Source organism: Sylvia atricapilla, chromosome 6 (assembly GCF_009819655.1).
Source record: "Sylvia atricapilla isolate bSylAtr1 chromosome 6, bSylAtr1.pri, whole genome shotgun sequence".
NCBI classification, from domain to species: Eukaryota; Metazoa; Chordata; class Aves; order Passeriformes; family Sylviidae; genus Sylvia; species Sylvia atricapilla.
In genome coordinates, this window is record NC_089145.1 from 21,876,355 (window position 1) to 21,896,646 (window position 20,292).

At 45.2% G+C, this 20,292-nt stretch overlaps 1 protein-coding gene across 1 annotated transcript; it reads left to right on the top strand.

The window, feature by feature from the left end:
- The first annotated feature begins 10,887 nt into the window (after positions 1-10,887).
- C6H11orf96 (chromosome 6 C11orf96 homolog) lies at positions 10,888-11,993 on the top strand. Its single transcript, XM_066322258.1, is given in 2 exon segments — positions 10,888-11,022; positions 11,025-11,993. Coding segments are annotated over 2 exon segments (741 nt in total). The 5' UTR covers positions 10,888-10,892; the 3' UTR covers positions 11,636-11,993.
- Positions 11,994-20,292: the final 8,299 nt, after the last annotated feature.

Genomic DNA, 20,292 nt, shown 5'->3' on the forward strand with positions numbered 1-20,292 from the left:
GGTGTGCACAGAAGTGAGACTTGAGAGTTCTTAAGCTGGTGGTATTCCCATGGCACCTAAAGATTTTTTGCTAGAGACCAGGGCAACTTGCACATTTCTTGTACTGCTGTTCTACTGTTTCTGCTGTTGCAGTCAGGTGCAAAGGGCAGCATGTTTAGAATGGTAAATATGGAGTTAGATGGAACCTTTCCCCTAGTTACATGGCTTTGGAAACAGTATTTCTAAAAATGTCATCCAAAAGAATTACTTTCCGGTTATAAAGCTTTTCTTCCTTCTCAGGACTGTTGTGGTATTCTCAGTGAAAAGCTTTTTGAAAAAATTATTTAAACTCAGTGTACACTAAGGTGTAAATAAAGTAAAATATACTGTTTATATGTTCACAGAGGATTCGAGGGCAGGGGACTGACCTGAGAGTTTTGTTTTTGTGGTTGGCACCAGATTCTGTCCATCTGAGGGGCTGCAGCAGCTGCTGAGAGCTGCTTTGCTGGCAGAACACCTCTGTGTCATTACTTTTATGTGGAAGATACAAACTGTGGGTTTACTTTTTTCCTTTTCTTTGAAATACTGAATGGTTTGGGTTGGAAGGGTCCTTGAAGAATTCAGCAGAGTATGTATCTCTTCCAAAAAATGCTCAAAATTTGTATTCTTCAAAAGTGTTCGTCTCTGGTTTTCAAACAGGTAGAATCTACTTGTAACCCCAGGTAAGATTCCCTTCTCCAAAACAGCCATCACCTTCCCCAAAATGTTACAGCCCTCAGATTTGATGATAAGGAGCTGATAGATGTCAGCTGTCTTGGGTAAGGATGGACAGTAGCCTGCCTTCTTCAGGGAACATGTAGGATGGAGCTGTTCTGAAAAAACACCACAACTGGGTCCATAGGTAGCCATTCATTTTTTTAACAGCTATATAAGCAATAACATTATTAATTAACCACACTGGTGCCAGGCATCACTTGTCCCCATGCTACTTGTAATCATTTTGTCACAGAATACTTGAATATTCAAGCACAAACTTGGTGAAGTTGGAGTGCATCTGATTGAATGCTGCATTTTTGGGCCACAGTGGGTTGATCTGAGCACACACCATTTGAAATCAATAGCAAAGTTCTGCCACTTCTCTGCTCTGAGTGTTTTGTTTTTGTTTGTTTGTTTATTTGCTTTTTGTTGGGGTTTTTTTGTGAGAAAGACCTCTTTAGGATATTCAGTTTTGATTGGCTTTAAAGCCATGGATAATTTTACTTTATCTGTATCAGATGAATTCTACTGGTTTCTTTTCTGTTTGTCATGATTTATAGGGTTAGTGTAGCTATATGTAGTAATTTATAGCTACAAACAGTAATTTATAGTTACAGTAGTAATGGAGAAGGAAACAGGGTGCCAGGAAATGGTTGAGAAGTCAGAATTTTCATACTGTAGCGTTGGCAAAATAGAGAGGACTGTTCCTCTGGGGTTAGGGATAGAAGATGTGGTTTTGGTGGGTGCTGTGAATCCATAACACCTCCTCCTCAAGTGCTGCTACTATTGCTTTAGCTCAAAAGCATTTAACACTCACTTTGCCTATTCTGGTCATAAACCTTTTTGGAGTGGATAGGAAATCTGCCTCACTATGGTTTGTTTTCAAAGTGCTTCTTTTCCATCCTTGAGGTTTCCATAGCAACCTGGATAATTTGTTTAAATGGGAGTATCCTGGCCTGTCCTGTCTGCAGCTAAGTTCTGCTGAGATCTTGCAGGTATCATCTTCTCTTGGCACGCTTGGGAGTGACTGGTGATAGTTCACTATGACAGTACTAGCCCTTCCCAAAGAGTCACCCCCTCATCAAGGTGAGATGTGTGACAGATGTGTGCTTTCTTCCCTGTTGTCCTGTTTGATTTACCTCCTCCTTCTGTGTAGTGTCCAGTACAGCTCTGGGGAGTTATTGCCAGCTCCCTTGAAGCTGGCAGGTCCTTCAAGCCTCCAAGGTGGCTCACATTGGAAAAGCACCTCTTGAGGGAGCTGGGAGGCCTTGTTATAAGTAAAGAAAGTGGGGACTGTATTGAAGAATTTTAATCAGAATAAGAGGTCTGTTCCATGGCCCCTATTATTTGATTCAGGTTTCCCAGAAGAAACAAAAACTGTTCTCTTCAAACAGGAGATTTTGCTGGCTGAGCAAGACTTAGAGCAAAGTCTTCATGGAATCATACTGACAGACACTCCTCTCTGGATCGGAATGGTGCTTCCATCTAAACTTGTGTGTTCAGCTACTTTGGTGGTCACAGAGGGTGTTAACTTGTTCTGTTGCTCTGCTCTCATTGTAGAGGCATCACACAGATCCATGCTGAAGAGTGGATTGGCATTACAGCTGATCTCTGACATGCCAGTGCCAGCCCTCTGCCCCTGGGTATGTTTCCAGCAACACCTTGTGCCAAGGCAAGCTGCCATGCAGCTGGAAGAACACATGGACTAGAAAGAGCCTCAGTGTTGGATGGGATGGGATTTGTAGCTGTGACTTACCAGAGACTTATCATTGGGTGCTCATCACCATTGGGGAGAGCTGTGGGAAGGCTTCTCACCCTGGAGAGCTTCTGATGCAGAGAGCAAAAGATAAAGCAGGAATGAGCATAGTGTGGGTTGCCAGAGGTGTACTGGCCTAGATATACAACCCACACTCCCTGGCTGGTTTGTCAGAGTGCAGGATCTACATGGTCCCCAGTTTCCCCACCTCCTGCTTTTTGGAGGCAGATCTGTGCCAAGGAGGAGACAGTCTGTCCAACTGACATGGCATGCCTTTAGCTTAAGGTGCCTGCAGGAGCTTGGAGAGGAGAGGCTACAAGGTGCAGGCCCCCTGAGTTTTTGGGAGAAGCAAGGGAAAGTGTTAGAAGAGGGATTAAAAATCGCCTAGTGGTTGTTTCTGTTGGGAAGCAGTGGCGGGGGGGAAATGGGGGGGAAGTGGTGGTCACATCAGTGAGACAGTGCCTGACAAACTGTACATAATGCAGAGTCTGCCAATACCTGCACTTTCAGAGCACTGCTGGAGCTCTGACAGTTTATGTCAGAGAAGAGATTGTTACCCTGGAAAAAGATAACAAGCCAGCCTGAAGAAATCCTCCCAGGCCTCAGGGCAAGGAGAGAACTGAGTGAGGCAGGGCAGGGTAGACACAGGACACAGCATCTTGGTCCTGCAGCAGCCACAGGTAGCAAAAATGTCCTGAGCATTGGCTGCTTCTCTGCAATGTCCCTGTATTTTGCACTGATCATTTTTTCCTGGTGACCTAGCCAGTTATCTCCTGGCTTTGCTTCCCTTGCAGAGTCTAAAGTGGCTCTGGTGACCTTAGAAAAGATCATTCCTCAGCTTTGGGCACTCTGGGCTTTCATCTGACAGGAATGGGGTTATGCTTTTTTTCTTTTGCTTCTCCATGTTGGCACCACTCTGGCTACTCTTTGCAAGGCAGGGCTTCAGTTGCTGAACTGTCACTCAGCAATTTACTTCTTTGGTTGTTACAATTTTTGTCCAAAGTCCCCAGAAACGTTTAGAGATTGAACAAAAATGTCTCAAGGATTAGGTTACTTGAAGCCTGATAGTTCAATTGTCAAGAAACTTCTGTTTTAATCTCTAGACAACAGTTGATTTCTTTCTAGATTGCTTAGAAATAGACTTATAAAGAGAAGAAAAAATGAAATTTATTCTGCTGCAATAAGTGGATGCTCTACAGTGCTTTTAGCTGCAGAAGAAAAATGGAAGAAAAAAAATCTATCCGAAGTGTCAAGATCTGATCTGTGGCACCAACTTAAAATTTTTAACCTTGACTCATATAGAAAAGATTTTCCTTTTTTCTGACCTCCAAAGCAGCCAGACTCATTGTGGCCATGCTCTCTGCTGGTCAGGCCTTCCTTGTTATATTTGAGATGTGTGGCTAGTTTTGTCCAAATCAGATAGGATAGAAGGTCTCAGAAATAATTCAGTTCAGCTCTTGCAAAGCTCAGCAGTTGGATACAGAAGAGGAAACCAAGAGAAGTGCTCTGTGCTCTGACAGCTCTGGGTTACTCTGGGCCTCCCTGGCAAGGAACAGGAGAATCCTCCTCTCCTTGCTGCCTTGCCAGTAGCATTTCTGCTCTCCAGCTGACTTACGTCCCAGGAGGCAGCACAGAATGCACGGCTATCAGCACCTTCCCAGCCACCAGCTCAGTATGGAGCATGTGGAGGGTTGGAAATTGCCAGGATTCATCCTCAAAGCTCTTCCCTGCGAGCAGAAAGTCTTTTTTCTTCCTGGATATTTGTAATAATTTTGTGGGGCAAAACGTTTCTTCCAGTTTTTGAACCTGAGACAGAATGTCCTGAAATAGAAATCCTAATTTCTGTGCTGCTTACTTGATAGGGTCACAGTAACAGCTGGACATGGTAATACCTTGACAGTTAAAGCCCTGGGAGTTTAGAGGTTTTACTTCATGTGGCAGCAACTTGTGCCAGGATGAATATTCAAAGCAGTCAGTATCTTAGTTAGTTTAAAGTATAGTTTCCTTCTTTAAAGAGCTGAATTTTCTGCAATCACTGGTCTTCAGTCATTGGAACCACACTTTTTTCTTGTATCCTCATATCACTGTGACCTGGTGCATCAATAACAGTGCTGAGAAAAGCTGCCAACCCTTCTGATGCCTGTGAGGCCAAACAAGGGAAATTTCATGTAGCAGTTTTTTGTCAGGAAACGCTTTGCAGCTCTCTTTCAAAACAAAGAGTTTTATTACTACATTTATTATTAGTGGTGTGATGACAGCCAAATGCTGTTAACTTGTGAAGTGTAACTGAAACACTGACTTTTCACTTCAGCTGTCACTTTACAATTCAAACAATTCTATGTAGAGAATAAAATAATACATTTCTGAGAAGCATCCAGATATTCAAATATTTAAGTCCGTACTTTCTCTTAATGGCACGGGGCAGAAGGTTTATGGGACTTTTTGCAACTTGTGAAAAGGCAGGCAGGACTGAAACAGATATCTGAGGGGAAAGGAGCTTTGAAAACGTATTTTGTAGTAACTATGTGGGATCATGAGCTTCCCACAAGTACTGACCAGTGTTTGTCATGTGTGCCAGCTGTGCTGTGGGTGAGTCCTCGCAGTGCTGGCTGCTCTGCCGGAGGGAAATGGTCCCTTTGGGCATGGTGAGCCCCACAGCATCCCTGTGCTAGTAAACCTTGCTGAGCTCTTGGGCCTGGCCTCTCCTGGGTCCTGTAAAACTGCTGTGTCTGGGACTGAGGAAGAAGGAACAGGAGGAAAGAGAATCTGGGCTTCAGGGATGGGCTGAGTAGGATCGTACCATGAAGCTCTCTGTAAAAAAGAACAAGTTGGGAATCAATAACCTGGCTGAATTTCCCACTTATTACTTTAGGGGAGACTTGGAAAGAAATTTTTTCAGCAAAAATGGCCAAGTTTATATATCAAAATGAGACATACACAAATATGACAAAACTTTTCTCTTAAAATGCTATTTTATCTAAAAATTACCTTAAATCTTTAGTAAGTGCCAAGGAGGCACTATTTCTATGGTAGATTACCTGGTGAGATGTAAAAATCCTTCTGTGCTTCCATGATCTATACACTGGGCATATCCAGTTTAAAACATCCCTCAGAGAACTTGCCCATCCTAGGAACTCCCTGTTATGTTGGGAAGAACTTTCTCATGGAAGTGGCTTTAGTAGAAATAAGTTTTCAGAAGCTGTCTGCAAAGATCCCAGCAGCAGCCTGAGCCTCCTGGTACCTTGCTGCATGTAGCTGCCCTCCAGTATATGGGAAATGCTGTTAGGGAGTTCTCCTTGTTCTTTATTACCTGAGGCTTCTCTCTCATCTCATGCTGTGAGGAACAGAAATCATAATGCTCAGGGTGTGAAGGAGACCCCTAGTCTGTGGGAAGCTGGAAGCAGAGTGCGCTGCAGAACAAGCCAAATCTTCTCCTGCCTCTGGAGATTTCCAATCCTGCAGCTAAGGCTCTGCCAATACCTGCCTGCTGCAAAGGGGAGATGTGCTTATTCCTCACCTGTGCTGTTGGCTGCAGGGCTCTCCACGGCTTTTCCCAAATGATGCCAGGCAGGAGGCCCCTTGGCGTGGCCCAGGGGAATGGGAAGGACTTAGAAAAAATACTTCAAGGGACATGTCAAGCCTTTAAAATGCTGGTTGCATGTTGGCCTGCTGGCTGCCTGACTGTGGACGTGAGGGGGTGTGAACCATATTGTAGGATTACCCTCAGGCAGTCAGCTCCTGGGCTGGCTTGGCCTTAATTTAATTATTTCAAAGGGAGAAAATGTTAAAAGGCTACTGAAGTCAAAACAGTGGAAAGGAAAGTAAAGGGTATCCAACCAAATGCATAAGGAAAGGAACAGGAGAGCCCTGAATACATAGCACTTGGAAGTTTTTAGCCAATTAATTCCCTCCTGTAAATGCATTCACATGTGCTGGAGAGAGGCCTGGCTGCCCAAGTAACCTGCATTCTGTGTGCTGCAGTTTTGTTATGATAGCTAGAAAGAAACAACAGTTTGTTTTTCTCCAGGCAGGAGCCTAACAGTGGGTTTCAGCTGGATCTTGTCGGGTAAGTTGGGTTCCCCCATCAGAAAGGTACACTTTCAAATTTAAATCAGGTGTGCATGCAGAGAAAGAGACACAAAGCCTTCTGCTTTTGGAGGTAGTTTGTGTTTGCTGCCTGTTTATTGGTGTGTCATCTCCAGTTTGTAAGCAGTATCTGTGAGGTTGCAGTTGGCTGAATGTTTTTATTGCTGTTTTAAAAACGGTTGTTCCAAGATACAAATTCTAGTGGAGTGAAACAGCAACTCCTTCCTCTTCCCTGATAAAAATGAGTACCCAGACCAGGATGCTGAGTGCAGATGTACACAGTGAAGCACTGTGTGGTGGCTGAAAATGTGCCCTACCAGGACAGCAAGAGGCAGATTTTACTCTTGAGTATGTTTTGGGAGGATATTTGAAACTTACATGCTGGGTATGGCTTAAGGCATCTTGCTGGGAAGTAGCTTATCCTGCTGGCTCTCAAGGGACCCCATCAACTCTGACAGACTGCAAAGTAACTGCTCTGCTTTGGGACGTGAACTGTGGTGTCCACTGTGACTTCACAGCTACATACCCTGGCCCTTCAAAAGTTTCTTTTCCTACAGGAAGAGGTGGGTATCTCTCTATGTCCTCTTCTTAATCTTTCATTCCCCTCCTATGGCATGACATCTGATAGCCAGCAAAAGGCTGTGTGTGTGTTTCCAATAATGACATTTTTAAAGGAATGCCCAGATGACAAGGTAATTTCCATGCTGTTTCAGCAGAGATAATTGTGTCTCCTCCTGTAAAACTGGTGATTTAACTATGCAAGGCTGCAAATATGAATATAAAATGTTCCTAGCTCAGGTAAAGGTTCCACACTGCCCCTGTGCAGTGTGCTGGCATACAATGTGGCTTCATGAAAGGAAATGAAATCTCAAAATCAAGGAATGAAATGAACAGAATGCAAAGGAGATGAATTATGATGAAATGGAATGCAAATTAAAAAAATACAGAAAACTCTGAAACTACATGAAAATATTTAAATGCAATAATGGAGTATTTAAATGGGATGACATGAGGTACAGTGAAAAGCTTCAAAACTTGCCAAATGACACATACTGAAAGATCAAAATCAAGGAACAAAGTGAACCACAGAGACAGAAAAAGAATTATGATGAAATTTGCTCAGGTGCACAGCCCATGGGTGGTAGCAAGGAGCAAGGTGTAGAGGGCACAGTGTTGGGCTATGGCTGTGGTCAACTTGGCATGTCTTTTGCAGTTGCAGTGTCGCTGGAGCCCTGGGCTTTGTGATTTTCTCAACCCTAACCCTGAGCAGAGCAGTAAAATCAACACTTTCCGAGGCTGAGGTGCTCAGCCCGTGGGTGCTGCCAAGGAAAAGACTGTGGAGGGAGCGATGGTGGTGCAGTGCATTGGGTTTTTTTTTTTGCAGTGAAATGGGTTGGAACATGCCAAAATGATACTCGTTGAACTTCTGCAATTCCGTTTCTTCCATGAAGAGAAGAATTTTCATTTCATGAATGGAAATTAAATCTCCAAACCAGAGCAGGAAGGTAATGAAACACACAGGAGAGGAGGTATGACGAAATTATAAACAATTGAAAGAAAACCCAAAAATTTTTAAATGAAGTGAAAACTTTTAAGAATGGGATGGCATGAGTTGCACAAAAAAGTTCCAAAACTTTTCTAAATGGTACTTGTTGAATTCTCCACATCAGGGAGCAAAGTGAGCCAAACACACAGGAGAGGAATTATGATAAAATGAATGCAGTCAAAAAAAGAGAGAAATGTCTGAAATTAAATGAAAACAATTAAATTGAATGGGTTGACATGAAGTACAGTGAAATGGACTGAAACTTGCCAAAATGCTACTCATTGAAATCACAAGATTTCATTTTTTCATTTCCTTTCATTAAATAATGTTGGGAACAAGTGAAATTAAGGCCATGATTTAAGCTACTTGAGTAATTTTTTTTTTTTTTTTTATGTTAGCGCCTTGGAGCTCTAACTCTGGAGATTATGTCACAGGATATATTTTCTAAATTTTCTCAAATAATATCTTCAAGGCCTCTCAGTTATTGCCATGGTGATCTTGCTCCAACTTAGCATTGAAATCTCCCCAAGCATTTTATAATCATATTTGTGAGGGTATTAAATATACCTGAGTTTGCCTTAATACTGAACTCTCTGTAGGAAACCAGACAGGCAGTTTGTATGGAGACGTGTATTGCAGTTCAGATACCAAGTCAGCCAGCCTTTTTTTGACAGAACCGTGGATAGTTTTGGGCTAGAGCAGATTAAAATTACCTTGCTTTGAATAAATGTGCAGTGTTTTTCTGCACTGCCAGAACAAGGCTCCTATGTCATCTTGTTCCTGCATAAGAGACAAGCTCAACCCTAGAAATCCTCCAAGCTGGTCATCGGGTTCGTCTTCTTAGAGGGCTGTACTGAGGAAACAGAGTTCAGCCTTTGCTGTGCTGTAGAATCAAGTTGTCAGGAATTTAAGTGGTTGTAAATAGAGCTTTTGGAAGAAAGTTTTTGCACTGCAATGGGGATGTATGGCCTAAATTTAACCACTAAAATAAACAGTAAAAAGCACAGCCTTCTGCAAGCTGGAATGATTCAGTTTAACCAAACATGAAGATGTTCCCTTATTAAGCTAATAGTATTGCCCAACAAAAAGGCTTCATACTGGCTTTGGCCCTAAAGATGCTTAGGGGAGCCAAGAAGCCTAGAGGTTGCAGCCAGGTGTTTCATAAAGCCAAGGGTCTTAATGTTGCTTTTACACTGGCAGGGAGGAAAACCACCAGCCTTCTGAAAGCACATTAGCAAGTGCCTCTGATCCCCTCTCTCCTAAAACTGTGTTCTTGTTCTATTTTATCCCCTTTAAGACAGGGCTGTAATTAAAATGTCTTGTTTCCAGTGCAGGTCCTGAAACATTGCCACTGCTAAGGCAGTTTGAAAGGCGGAAGGACCAGTCCTAAGACTTACCCAAAGACAAGGTTGAAAGTTTCTGAAACAAGGCCATTTCTGTGCTGGACCATGGCACAGGATGTGTACTGTGTATGTAAGCTTCCGGATTTTTTTTTTTTTCCCAGAGCATTTGTCCTCCTCTGCACAAATAACGTGTTTCATGGCAGAACACAATGAACTCGCACTGGCTGCAGGTGCCCCAGCTTGGGCACAGACGCAGGGCTGCTGGGCTAAGTGTAGATTCCACCGTGGGCTCACTGACAGCCTGTGCTGGGAGTGCGCTGGGTGCCTCCACACTGCGGTGCTGTGCTGCATGTGCACGCTGAGCACGGGGGTACTCAGTGACTTGTCCTTGTCCCCTTAGCATCACAGAGCAGAATTCTTGACACTGCTGCTAAGCCTCCGCTTCCTTCCCGGCTCCTAACCAAGCTTCAAAAATATCCTCGAGTGGGTGAAGCTGTACTAGAGAGTGTCTTTATGGGAATCATCTAGCGTTAGCCCTGAAGAGGGGACAGACGAACCATTTCAGGCTCTTCCTGCCTCATGCTTTTCAACTCCTCCTCCCTTTAGCTCCTTTCCTATTCCTATCATATGTTTTTCTTATGATGTTGGGTTTTTCCATCACTGAGAGTGCTTGGCAGGCACAGCTTTCAAGCGTGGTTCCAGCCGTCACTAATTTGCAAGCTTTTGTTTCAATTCAGTAATACTTGTATGCTGTTTTCTGGCTGAGGATCTGATTCTGCATCATATCAAAGAAGCACCACAGAGCCCACAGGGGAATGGAAAATTTTAGGATTCCTTCTAAAAGGAAAAAAATGGAGTCACACTGAAGGAGGTATTTAGCTGTGTTAGAGGTGATAGACTTGGGAACAAGATCCCAGGGTCCTGCTTGGCCCTCCGTTGCTGATGGTTCTTGCCTGGGTCCATCCCGTGTGATCTCTGCAGTTTAGATCGGGGTCAATGTAACATTTGGGTATTCAGATTTGGGCTTGCCTCGGAGCTTCCTTTAACCATGGATTTGTTACTTTGATGGGCAGCGGTCAGCTGAAAGCCGGTGTGAGGGGTCTGTCGGTACTCTTTCACAGCCATAGAAATCAGGGTATTGATTAAAAAAAAAAGCAGCGCGGTGTGGGCGGAAAGCTGAAGTACCGCCGTGGCAGTCCGGGACCCGTCTGAAGCTCCGGCGGGTGCCGCGGGGCGGGAGAGGGATGCCCTGGAGGTTAAGGGGAGAGGGAGGGGGCGATGGCTCCCCGGCCCGGGCTCTCCAGCCCCCCCGCTCCGAGGGGCCCGGCGGGCGGGGGCGGCGGTGCGGGGACACGTCATGCGGGAAGGAGAGCCCGGCCGGCCGCGAGTGGGCTCCGCTGCGGCCCGAGTGCGCTGCCGTCTGAGCATGCTCCCGCGGGGCTCCGCCGGCCTATATAGCGGGGCCGGGGCGCCGGCGGCAGGGACTCTGCTGAGGCAGCGGGGGAGCGGCGCTGCGCACCGCGCTCCGGTCCTCGCCCTCCTGCGCCTCTCCGCGCCGCTCCGCTCCGCACGGCACCGCAGCGCGCCGCTCCACACCGCTCCCCGCGCCGCGCTCCGCTCCGCACCGCGCGTCTCTCCGGCCGGCGGCGGTCCGCACCGCTCCGCACGGAACCGCACCGCCCCGCGGGGCCCGTCCCTGCCCCGCCGCCGCTGCCCGCCGGAGCCCCGGCGCCCGGCACGGCCGAGGCAGCGCGCCCCGCTCCGCCGGCCCCGGCCCCCGCGGAGGGCTCTCCCGCGGGCGGCAGGATGGCCGCGAAGCCGGCCGAGCTCATGGGCATCTGCTCCAGCTACCAGGCGGTGATGCCGCACTTCGTCTGCGTGGCCCAGGAGTTCCCGCCGCCCGCCCGCCCCGCCAATACCCCCAAGGGCAAGCTGCGGCGGCCGCGGCAGTCGCGCTTCAAGACGCAGCCGGTGACTTTCGACGAGATCCAGGAGGTGGAGGAGGAGGGGGTGTCCCCCATGGAGGAGGAGAAGGCCAAGAAGTCCTTCCTGCAGTCGCTGGAGTGCCTGCGGCGGAGCACCCAGAACCTCTGCCTCCAGCGGGACCGCCTGGGCAGCTGCCGCCTCCGCAACAGCCTCGACTCCAGCGACTCGGACTCGGCCCTCTGAGGGCGGCCCGGCTCGGCGGGACCCGGCCCGGCAGCGGCGGCACGGACTGAGCCGCAGGGAGCCGCCGGCACAGGAGCGCCCGGACGGGCAGCCGGCTCGGGATGTTTTCTAAGAAAGCGCTTGTACCTTCGTTTCTATTTGATTGTATGAAACTCACCATTTAAAAGAAAAAAAAGACCAAAAAAAAAATCTTTTCTATTCGTTAGAAGAAATGAGCTGTTTTAGATGCATTGAGCTGCTGGACTTTATATTTATTTTTGCATTTAAACTGTTGACTGCATTAATTTAATATGTTTCTACCTGAATGTCTGTTATTATTTCCATGAAAGAGTAATAAATCGGATATATTTGCACAGTACTTACTGGGCTGTCCTTATTTCAGGGATCTAACTGTCCTTGTTCAGCTTTGAGGGGTAAAGGGATTTAAAGCTGTCGGTGGCCAGTGCAGATCCAGCAGTGCTTTTCTTGGGGGTGCTGCTCAGAGAGGCTTTGCAGGCTGCACTGTCAAGGATGAACTCACGAGACAAAAGTCGAGTTAGACTGATTTAAAACTACTTTATTTACTTCTTTGAAATCTTTGTATTAACCTGAATTGAGGTTTAAAGAGCACTTGTATCTGCTGCCCAAGAACCTTAATGCAACTGGGCAAGCCTCTTGCATTCACAAAAATGCATATATAGTTTCTCTTTTTGTCCGAGTTGGTTTTGTCCTTTTCACCTTCTGCCTCATAGATCATTTAGTGCTGCAGACAGTTTTGGCAATTGGTTAGAATGCAGTTTTATTTACTAGAGCAATTGGTACCATGTGGATATGCTTTTCTTGGAGTTTAAAATAAGGGGATTTGGATGATGGTAAATTTGTAGGAGTGAAGCTTCTGTTGGGTTGCTGCATGATGTGTGTATGTGCAGGTGCATGTAAGGTTTTCTCTGTCTGTGGGATATATGCTGAAGAGCATCTGAAGCTGTCTGCAGAATGGAAGCCAAATTTCTGGCAGAATGTTCTGCCTGCCTTTTCTCCATTTTCCTGAAACATTCCTGTGCTAGCACTAGAAACAATTCTGTGGTAGCACTTTCCTTCAAGGCAAGCCTCTGGCAATTAAAACTTCCCAATCAGAAGGTACTAGCTGATACTGAGCTGTAGCTAATATTTCTCTGGTGTGATTTTCAGGGGACTTAGGGTGTTTCTAATGTCGTGGTTTGAGGTGCAGTCATACTGATCAGTATGGAGAGGTAAGGGCTGGGGCAGAGGAAGAAGACAGTCATGGTGCTGGTGAACAGGGTGTCTTGATAGGATTGAGAACCACTGACTTTTACCCTCTGGGCACTGAAGTACAGCAGATGACCTGTGAGACTGGCTCCTAACTACAGAAAAACTGAAGCTTGTCTTTTTCTAGCTTAAAGCTGAGGAAAATCTAGGGGGCATGGGATGTGGCTTGTTTTTGGACAGGTCCTTCACAACTCCCTCGCAGTACCAGCACCTCCAGCTGACCTCCACCACCAGAGGAAGGTTGTGCAAGCAATTCAGCAGGTAAGGAAACAGGTTGGACTCTGACTCAACCTCATAAAAATCAGTTAAATGACCCCATGTGTCTCCCTGCATGCAGTCTGTGAAACAGCTTTTCTCCCTTTGCAGTAAGACTCCCATGGCTTCTTTCTCTGCATGGTACATATATATGTAACATCTATGCACCAAGCAAAGCAACCCGACCTTCAGAACAACTTTCAGTCAGGCAGTCAAACTGGAATCAGTAAGACATAATCAGTTACCAGCAGCTGGGCTAATTTTCCTCAGCAAATTCGTAACAGTGTTTCCATTCTGGGAGTTCTGGGTTTGGGAAAGGGCTTGCAACATCTGCAGGCATCATGTGGGAACTCTCTAGCCATGTGCCTATACATTGCATAATGTAACACAGCTAAGAAGTTCCACAAGATTTTCAGAGATTGTATCGCGTCCTTCCCACACTGCAAATTTTAGGCTACTCTCCAGTTTCCCTTTGCTTTCAGGTCTGGTACAAATCCCTGTGATACATAAAGTGTGGAGTAGCCTCAAGAGGCTGTGAGCACATGATCCTTGTCCCTGCTCCTAATTTTTGTTTAGCAGCTGGGGTTGCTGGCAGACTCTTTTACCACTGCTGTTGCCATCCCTCCTTCAGTGTGCAGCTGTGCTGCCACCATACAGGAGGCACAGGAGGCTGTGCTGCACCAGCCAGCAGCAGAGCATTGGCTACTCCCTTCCTGGAAGGGTGAGAATAGCTGCCTTCTCTTTTCTGTTTCAAGAGACAAATGTAGATGTTAACACATCTACAAAGAGTATTTGAAAATCCGTGCTAGTGTGTTTGAGGAAAATGTCATATTCCAGTGGTTTGGCTGAATAAATGAGTTTCACTTCACTGTTCTTTGTTGACATTTTTCTGTTCCATTTCAGAGTGAATAACAGTGGAGATGCCAATGCTAAAGATAGGCTAGTGTTTATCTTCCAAACAGTTGCAATCAAGGCGAAAGGGTGAAAAGCCAGGGTGATTTAGCTATGTCCTGGAGAGGGCTTCCTGAATGCAGCTGGAAAAATAAACCTCCCTCCCAGTCTTCCTGTGCTGCTAATTTTGAAGGTTTCTTGTGCAGCACTTTTTATCATCATGACTATCGTGTCTATCCCTCCTGTAAGGATTGCAGGAAGAACTATTACATTCACTTTAGTGAAGGTAATGACTGTATCAAAGGGGTTTGAGTCTGTCATCCGTTCCTTAGGCTTGGGATGTGGGTTGTACATTTCCTTTCAGCAATTCACAGCTTAAAAGCATCCAAGAGATGGCACTTACAGTGATGCTTGGCATGGCAGTAGTAGGCATGAGCATTCCGTGTCTGCACAGGAAGGAGCTGGAAGTCAAATGCTCATGGTGCAGCAGGACATGTCTCAGAGCAGATGTGAGAACACCCCAGGAGTGTCTTCAGCACTATTTTTCCAAATTAGAGGAAATTGCACAGGAGAATTTGTCTTTAATGGGATTGCCTGTTATTCTCATATCACTTTATGTGTAAATCATTCTGTCCTTGTGGCAAGAAGTTCATCCGGTCAGTAAAAACTTGAACTTGAAAGCAATAGTTTCATTCTCTTTCTGTTTTGTGTCCAGTCCCCTCCATGCCTGTCAGCATTTCTCCCCTGTGCTTGTTTTAAAATGCTGTGTTACTGTGAAGCACATGAGGCTGGTGTGGTGGATCTGCACCTCCATGCCTTATTTTGGCCTGATCAGTGTAGAGGGGATCTGTGCTGAGTGCAGTGTCATTGCTCTACCAGAATCAGGAACAAAAATCCTCTCTGTTCATCTTATGAGAAAGACTTTTCTGTTCTTTTTGCAAACATTTTAGCTAAGTTTTCTCAGTAGTTGATGGAGGATTTCTGGGTGCAATTTAGTGTCCATCTCAAGAGGCTGAGGACAATCTCCTCTCCTAGCTGTGTATGTACCAGTTCTGTTCTTGCATAAATCTCTCACCCCTGGGTTTCCAATAATTCACTGGCAACACTTCAGAGTGGAGCTATTATCAGGAACAAATATGAGAAGGTACTTGCAATTCCTGTGGGTTTTTGTCCTGGGATCCTGAAAGATGCATTTGGTTTAGGATGTGGTTAATGATGAGCCTTACCAATGCTGGGGATCTGACCCTGCAGGAGCACAGTGGACAGACTGGGACACTGCTGTCAGTAAGAAGCATCACACTGTTGTTTTCTAACCACTAAAGCGACAGCAGAGCCATGGGACAAAACACAAACCGAGGCATCTATTTAATTGTCAGGCTGACAGCAAACAAATTGCAGTGTAAGAGAGGCTGATGAGTGAGCCCTAGCAAATCTGGTTGCTGTGGTTTCTCAAATGTCAGCGGTGCCAGCAGTTTGCTGGCTGCCCTCCATGAGGTTTGGCTCCCTGGCAGTGTGTGTGGACCTCAGCCTTCAAGGCCCCTGGTCTTAGGCTTTTGAGCCACCACCAGAGAGACCAGCATGGTTTTCCAGGCTGCATCAAGCCTTTTTTGAGCCTCAGCTCCCATGGCATGGCTCAGCCTGGGCAGTCTTTTGTAGATTGGACTTGCATTTCTTTGGGAAAAAAAAACCTTGGGGAGGTGCAGATAAACCTGAAATCCCTGAGCAGAGCTCAGATTTTTTTGTGCAGTGATGGTGCCCTGGATTTACAGTTTGACTTTTCACAACCATCTTAAATAGAGTGTGCAAGCTGCGAGCAGTGTTTCAGCAAGGCTGGCTCCTAACTTTAGGGTATTTTTTTAAGCTGGAAAGATACAAGATTACAGGCTGAGCAGAAAATAATCAGGTGTGCAGTAACAAGGCAGCAAGAGGATCTCACTTCTCCTGAAATAGGAGGCCAGTGTACAGGACAGGAAGGTCACCAGGTCAACCTTGAGGGCTTTATCAAATAGTATGTGGTCTTCTTGAGCAGCCTGAAGTCAGGTAACTGACTTTGGAAGAATTAATTAATTGTGGGAAAGAATTAATTCTCAAGCAGCATCTTGCCATATGTATGTGTGTATGTTTCTCTGTGTCTGGTCTGTGTGGTCTGGAGTGAGTGCTGCTAGTAGCAGAGTAGTCCAATCTTTGACTGTATGACAAAGCACTTCCGATTTTTAATTGGCAGTGCAATTACTTAACTGGTACCAGGGAGAAGGAAATACTTCCTGCAAGACCAAGAGCTGTGAAATCAGTGTCATGTAACAGTTTCTTGTGCCAAAGTATTAGCTTTAAGGCTATTAAATGTGCACACTCGGTAATTATGCATTTGTGACTCCTGTGTTAGTAAAAGTCATGGTATGTTACAAATAGCTTAGGGACAGATCCTGATTTTGGCTGCTCTGGTGTCAGATTGGCTTTGGTTCAGCTGTACTCAGGAGTCAGTCTGGATTTGCTCCTTGTTGCATTCATACTATTTGCTGATGTTGCTGAGCATGTTTCTGAACTGTCTCGAAATGTCGAAGACACTTCTCCCCTGTTCTGTCATGGGGAGTCCTCTGAGGTTTCCCACAACCTTGCCCAGCTTTAACCATCCTTGTGTTTTGGAAGCAGTGTGAATGATACATGTGCACTTGGCTGGGACATCTCTCCCCTTCACCCACATGGAGTGGGAGCCAACAGCAGCAATGGTGAAAAGCTGGGGACACTGGAGTAAGAGAGGAGAGGGGTTTTCCTTTGTCTCCTCTGTCTGTCAATACTAATATGACACTGCAGAAGACTTATTTTGAAACCAAGCTGAGGTTTACCTGGATCTGATTTAAAATAAAACAAGATCTACCTCAGTAATTTATTACTCTGTCCTAAACAGAGATTCTTTGTTTGGAAATGCTTGCATTGAAGAGGTTGAAGTTATTTATTAGGAGCTGATGAAAGGGAAGTTTTCTTCCTTAGTGTGATTTAAAAAACTGTTGCTGTAGAAGTGGTTTTTTTTTTTTTTTTTTTTTTCCTTCTTTGTGAAGAAAATGACCTTTCTTGGGCAAGAGGGAAGGGGACTGGCGAGACGGGAGAAAGGCAGCATAGCTTGCTTGTGAAACAGCTCTTGGCTAATACAAAACCATGTGAAGGATGTTTATGCGCTTGTTACTTTTAATCTTGGATTCTTGCAAGTGAGAGTTTTCCCTTGGAGAAATATTTGGAGGTCCTGACCGTGATGGTTAAAGATACATTTCAGGCTCTTTTCACAACAACCTCTAATGTCTGAGGGAGTCTGCAGTCTGATGACTCGAATGTTTTAAGGGAAATTCAGCATGACAACATGGCTTCTTCACTGTTCTGTATGTAGAAGCAAACAGAAGGAAAGCAGCATTGGACATGTAGGTTATCATTCGTGCTTACTGTTAAATATTTGCTGTTAAGAGAAGCTGGATGCATTTCAGCTGTAAGTGACTGGAGTTTACTGGCTGGGAAAGTATGCTGTGAGGTTCCCTGTGCTTTAGGGGCAGATTGGATGGTTGGATTTTGAAGGGACAGAAAGAGGCAGTAGCACAGAAAACTGGAAGGACACAGCTCTGTCATTTGAGGAGAGAAGAAAAAAATACTCAGACTCAGAGCAAAATTGGATGTGGCCTGTCTGTCTAAGGCAATGAAGAAGAGCCTGTTTTTAATCAAGTTCTCTAAGTAGTACCCCAATGTTTATGCACCCTTGGGATCCAATGAAATGAACAGAAGAATGAAGTTTTGCCTGTTTTTACAAGTTCTGAAGCATATTGACATTTTCCTGTGACATTTTTGTTTCCTTTTCCTGAAATAAATGTGAGAGTTATCTACCAACTCCTCCCTTTCCCAGAAAATCAAACCAAAAAAACAAATCCATTAGTTTTACGAGTTTAGTTATGAATTTTATAACTGTGTCTATGTGTGTATTTACTCCCGGGTATCATGTCCCTGTGTATTTTTACCATACAGATGAAGCAAGCAAGTAGGCAAAACAGGGAAGGTGGCAGGATTGCAGAGATTTCTGCTTAGCTTTAGATGCCAAGGTGCTGCAGGTCTCAGAGCAAGGGTGCTGACAGCTGGGCCTCCTGGGGCTTCTTGTTCAGGGACAGAATATGGTCTCGTGCTTTCAGGGACAGATGAAGGGAGATGGGTCAGGGAAGAGAGTGCTGTTCCTGATCTTGCTAGTGATGCACTGCCTGACCCTGACAAAACTGCTTCTCTTTGGAGCTCAGTTTCCCTGTAGGAGAGCTGGAAATTTATGAGGCTTGGTTCATTAATCCATGCAGATGGAGATCTTTTGGTTTTCAGCCATGGCAGATATGTTTGGTTGGCAAATGGGAAGGACGTGGATTTATTCAGAGGATAAATGCCCAGCAATGTGATGTCAGGGTTTATAAAACCTCAGCTGTTTGGGGAGATCACCTGTGCCAAGGAAGCAGGCTTTGCTTTGCTTTGCTGGAGAGCCTGGCACAGAGTCCAAGCCCCTCTGGGCCACAGTCATAGAGTCATGGAATGGCTTGGTTTGGAAGAGACCTTAAAGATCACTCAGTTCCAGCTGCTCTGCCTTGGGCAGGGACATCTTCCACTAGACCCATTCAACCTGGTCTTCAACATTTTCAGGGATGGGGCATCCACAACTCCTCTGGGCAACCAGTTCCAGGCTCCTACCACCCTCCCAATAAATAATTTCATTCTAATATCTAACCTAAACCTGAGATTTTTCAGTTTAAAACAATTTCCCGTGTCACCTATCAGAGGCTGTGTGCAGCCCCTGGCTGGCCAAAGGCACTTACTTATTGGGGACACAAGCATACTTTTGGCTGCTCTGCAGGTATTTATAGGAACTGGGGAGAAAACAGTGTTCTGCCACTGCTGGTGAAGTGGATTTCAGGCTGAGGAAGCTGATGAATGGTATTTACACATTGCTGGGGTTGCATATGGCCTTCTTGGGTGTCCCTTGCTCAGGAACCTGAGACTGCTGCCTTTCTTCCTTCTGCCATGTAGGGATCCCACGGTTTTGTCAGCATAAATGTGAGTCTGGATCAAGGAGGAAAGAGGGCTTCCTGTAAACATCTGAGGGAAGAGAGCAGCATCATGCCTGAGCTGAAATGTGTTTGCTTCAGGGGCTCAATGGAAAGGAACTGACCAGCTGGGCATCAAAATGCATAGTGGCTGACCAGGTCAACCAGTGAAGGAAAACCTGAGTAAACAGTTCCAGCAAATAACACAGAGTCCTTACAGGCAGAGCTGTCCTGTCTCCACAGTATCTGTATATGGCCAGCTTCCAAAACTGAGCACCCAGAGGAGATGCTGCAATGAACGAGCTATTCTGACCAAAAGACAGTGTGCAAAGGTAGCCAAAAAAGCAGTAACAAGAGGTTTCACTTAACTTGACACAGACTCAGTAAATATTACAAAAGGGCATGATCGTGGTGCTGGTTTTGTACTATTTTAAGCAGTGCTCCCCAGAGCAACAAGTCTGAGCACCCACAAGCTGCAGTGAGCTCTTCATTTTGCTCAGTGAATATACAGATGCAATGAAGAGGCACTTTGCAATAGACATAATCAAGCATTCCAGTTTTTTAGCTCTGTAGGGTGAAACTTCCTCCCCCCATCCTCCACATTAAACTCTTAGCTTCAAGGATGAAAATTAAAAGAACCCAAAAGAGTAAAAAAAGCTTGAGGATATCTAGGCTCCGGATATTAGGAGTCCATGATAAATGGATAAACTACCAGAAAGACTTTTCAAAAAGAATAAAAATAGCTAGCATAGTTAAATAGTAGATGAAAGGATATCATTAGAAGTAAAAAGATAACCTACAGAAAATATAAATTGTGTCCAAAGGGGGAAAACAGAAAGGATCATAAATATTGGGATGTTAAATGTGAAATCATAAAGCGATGTGCTTAAAAAAAAAGATTTTGAATAATTGCTTGTAAAAGACTAGAATTTTCTGCTCTAATCTTTTGCAACATATTGAAAGAGATATGTTCTATGCTCATGAGAAAGTCTTTGGACCCCTGGCTGAATGAAGACTAAAGTGAACACTCAAGGACAATAAGACAATATCATAAAATCTAACTCTGTTCCCTGGAACACTGTAAATTAGGCATATTTGACTATATATTCAATACAAAGTAGTCTAAAAGAGCAATTATTGATGGCAAAAAAAAAAAATTGCTGGAGTCATTGCGGGTAGCCTGAAGTCAAC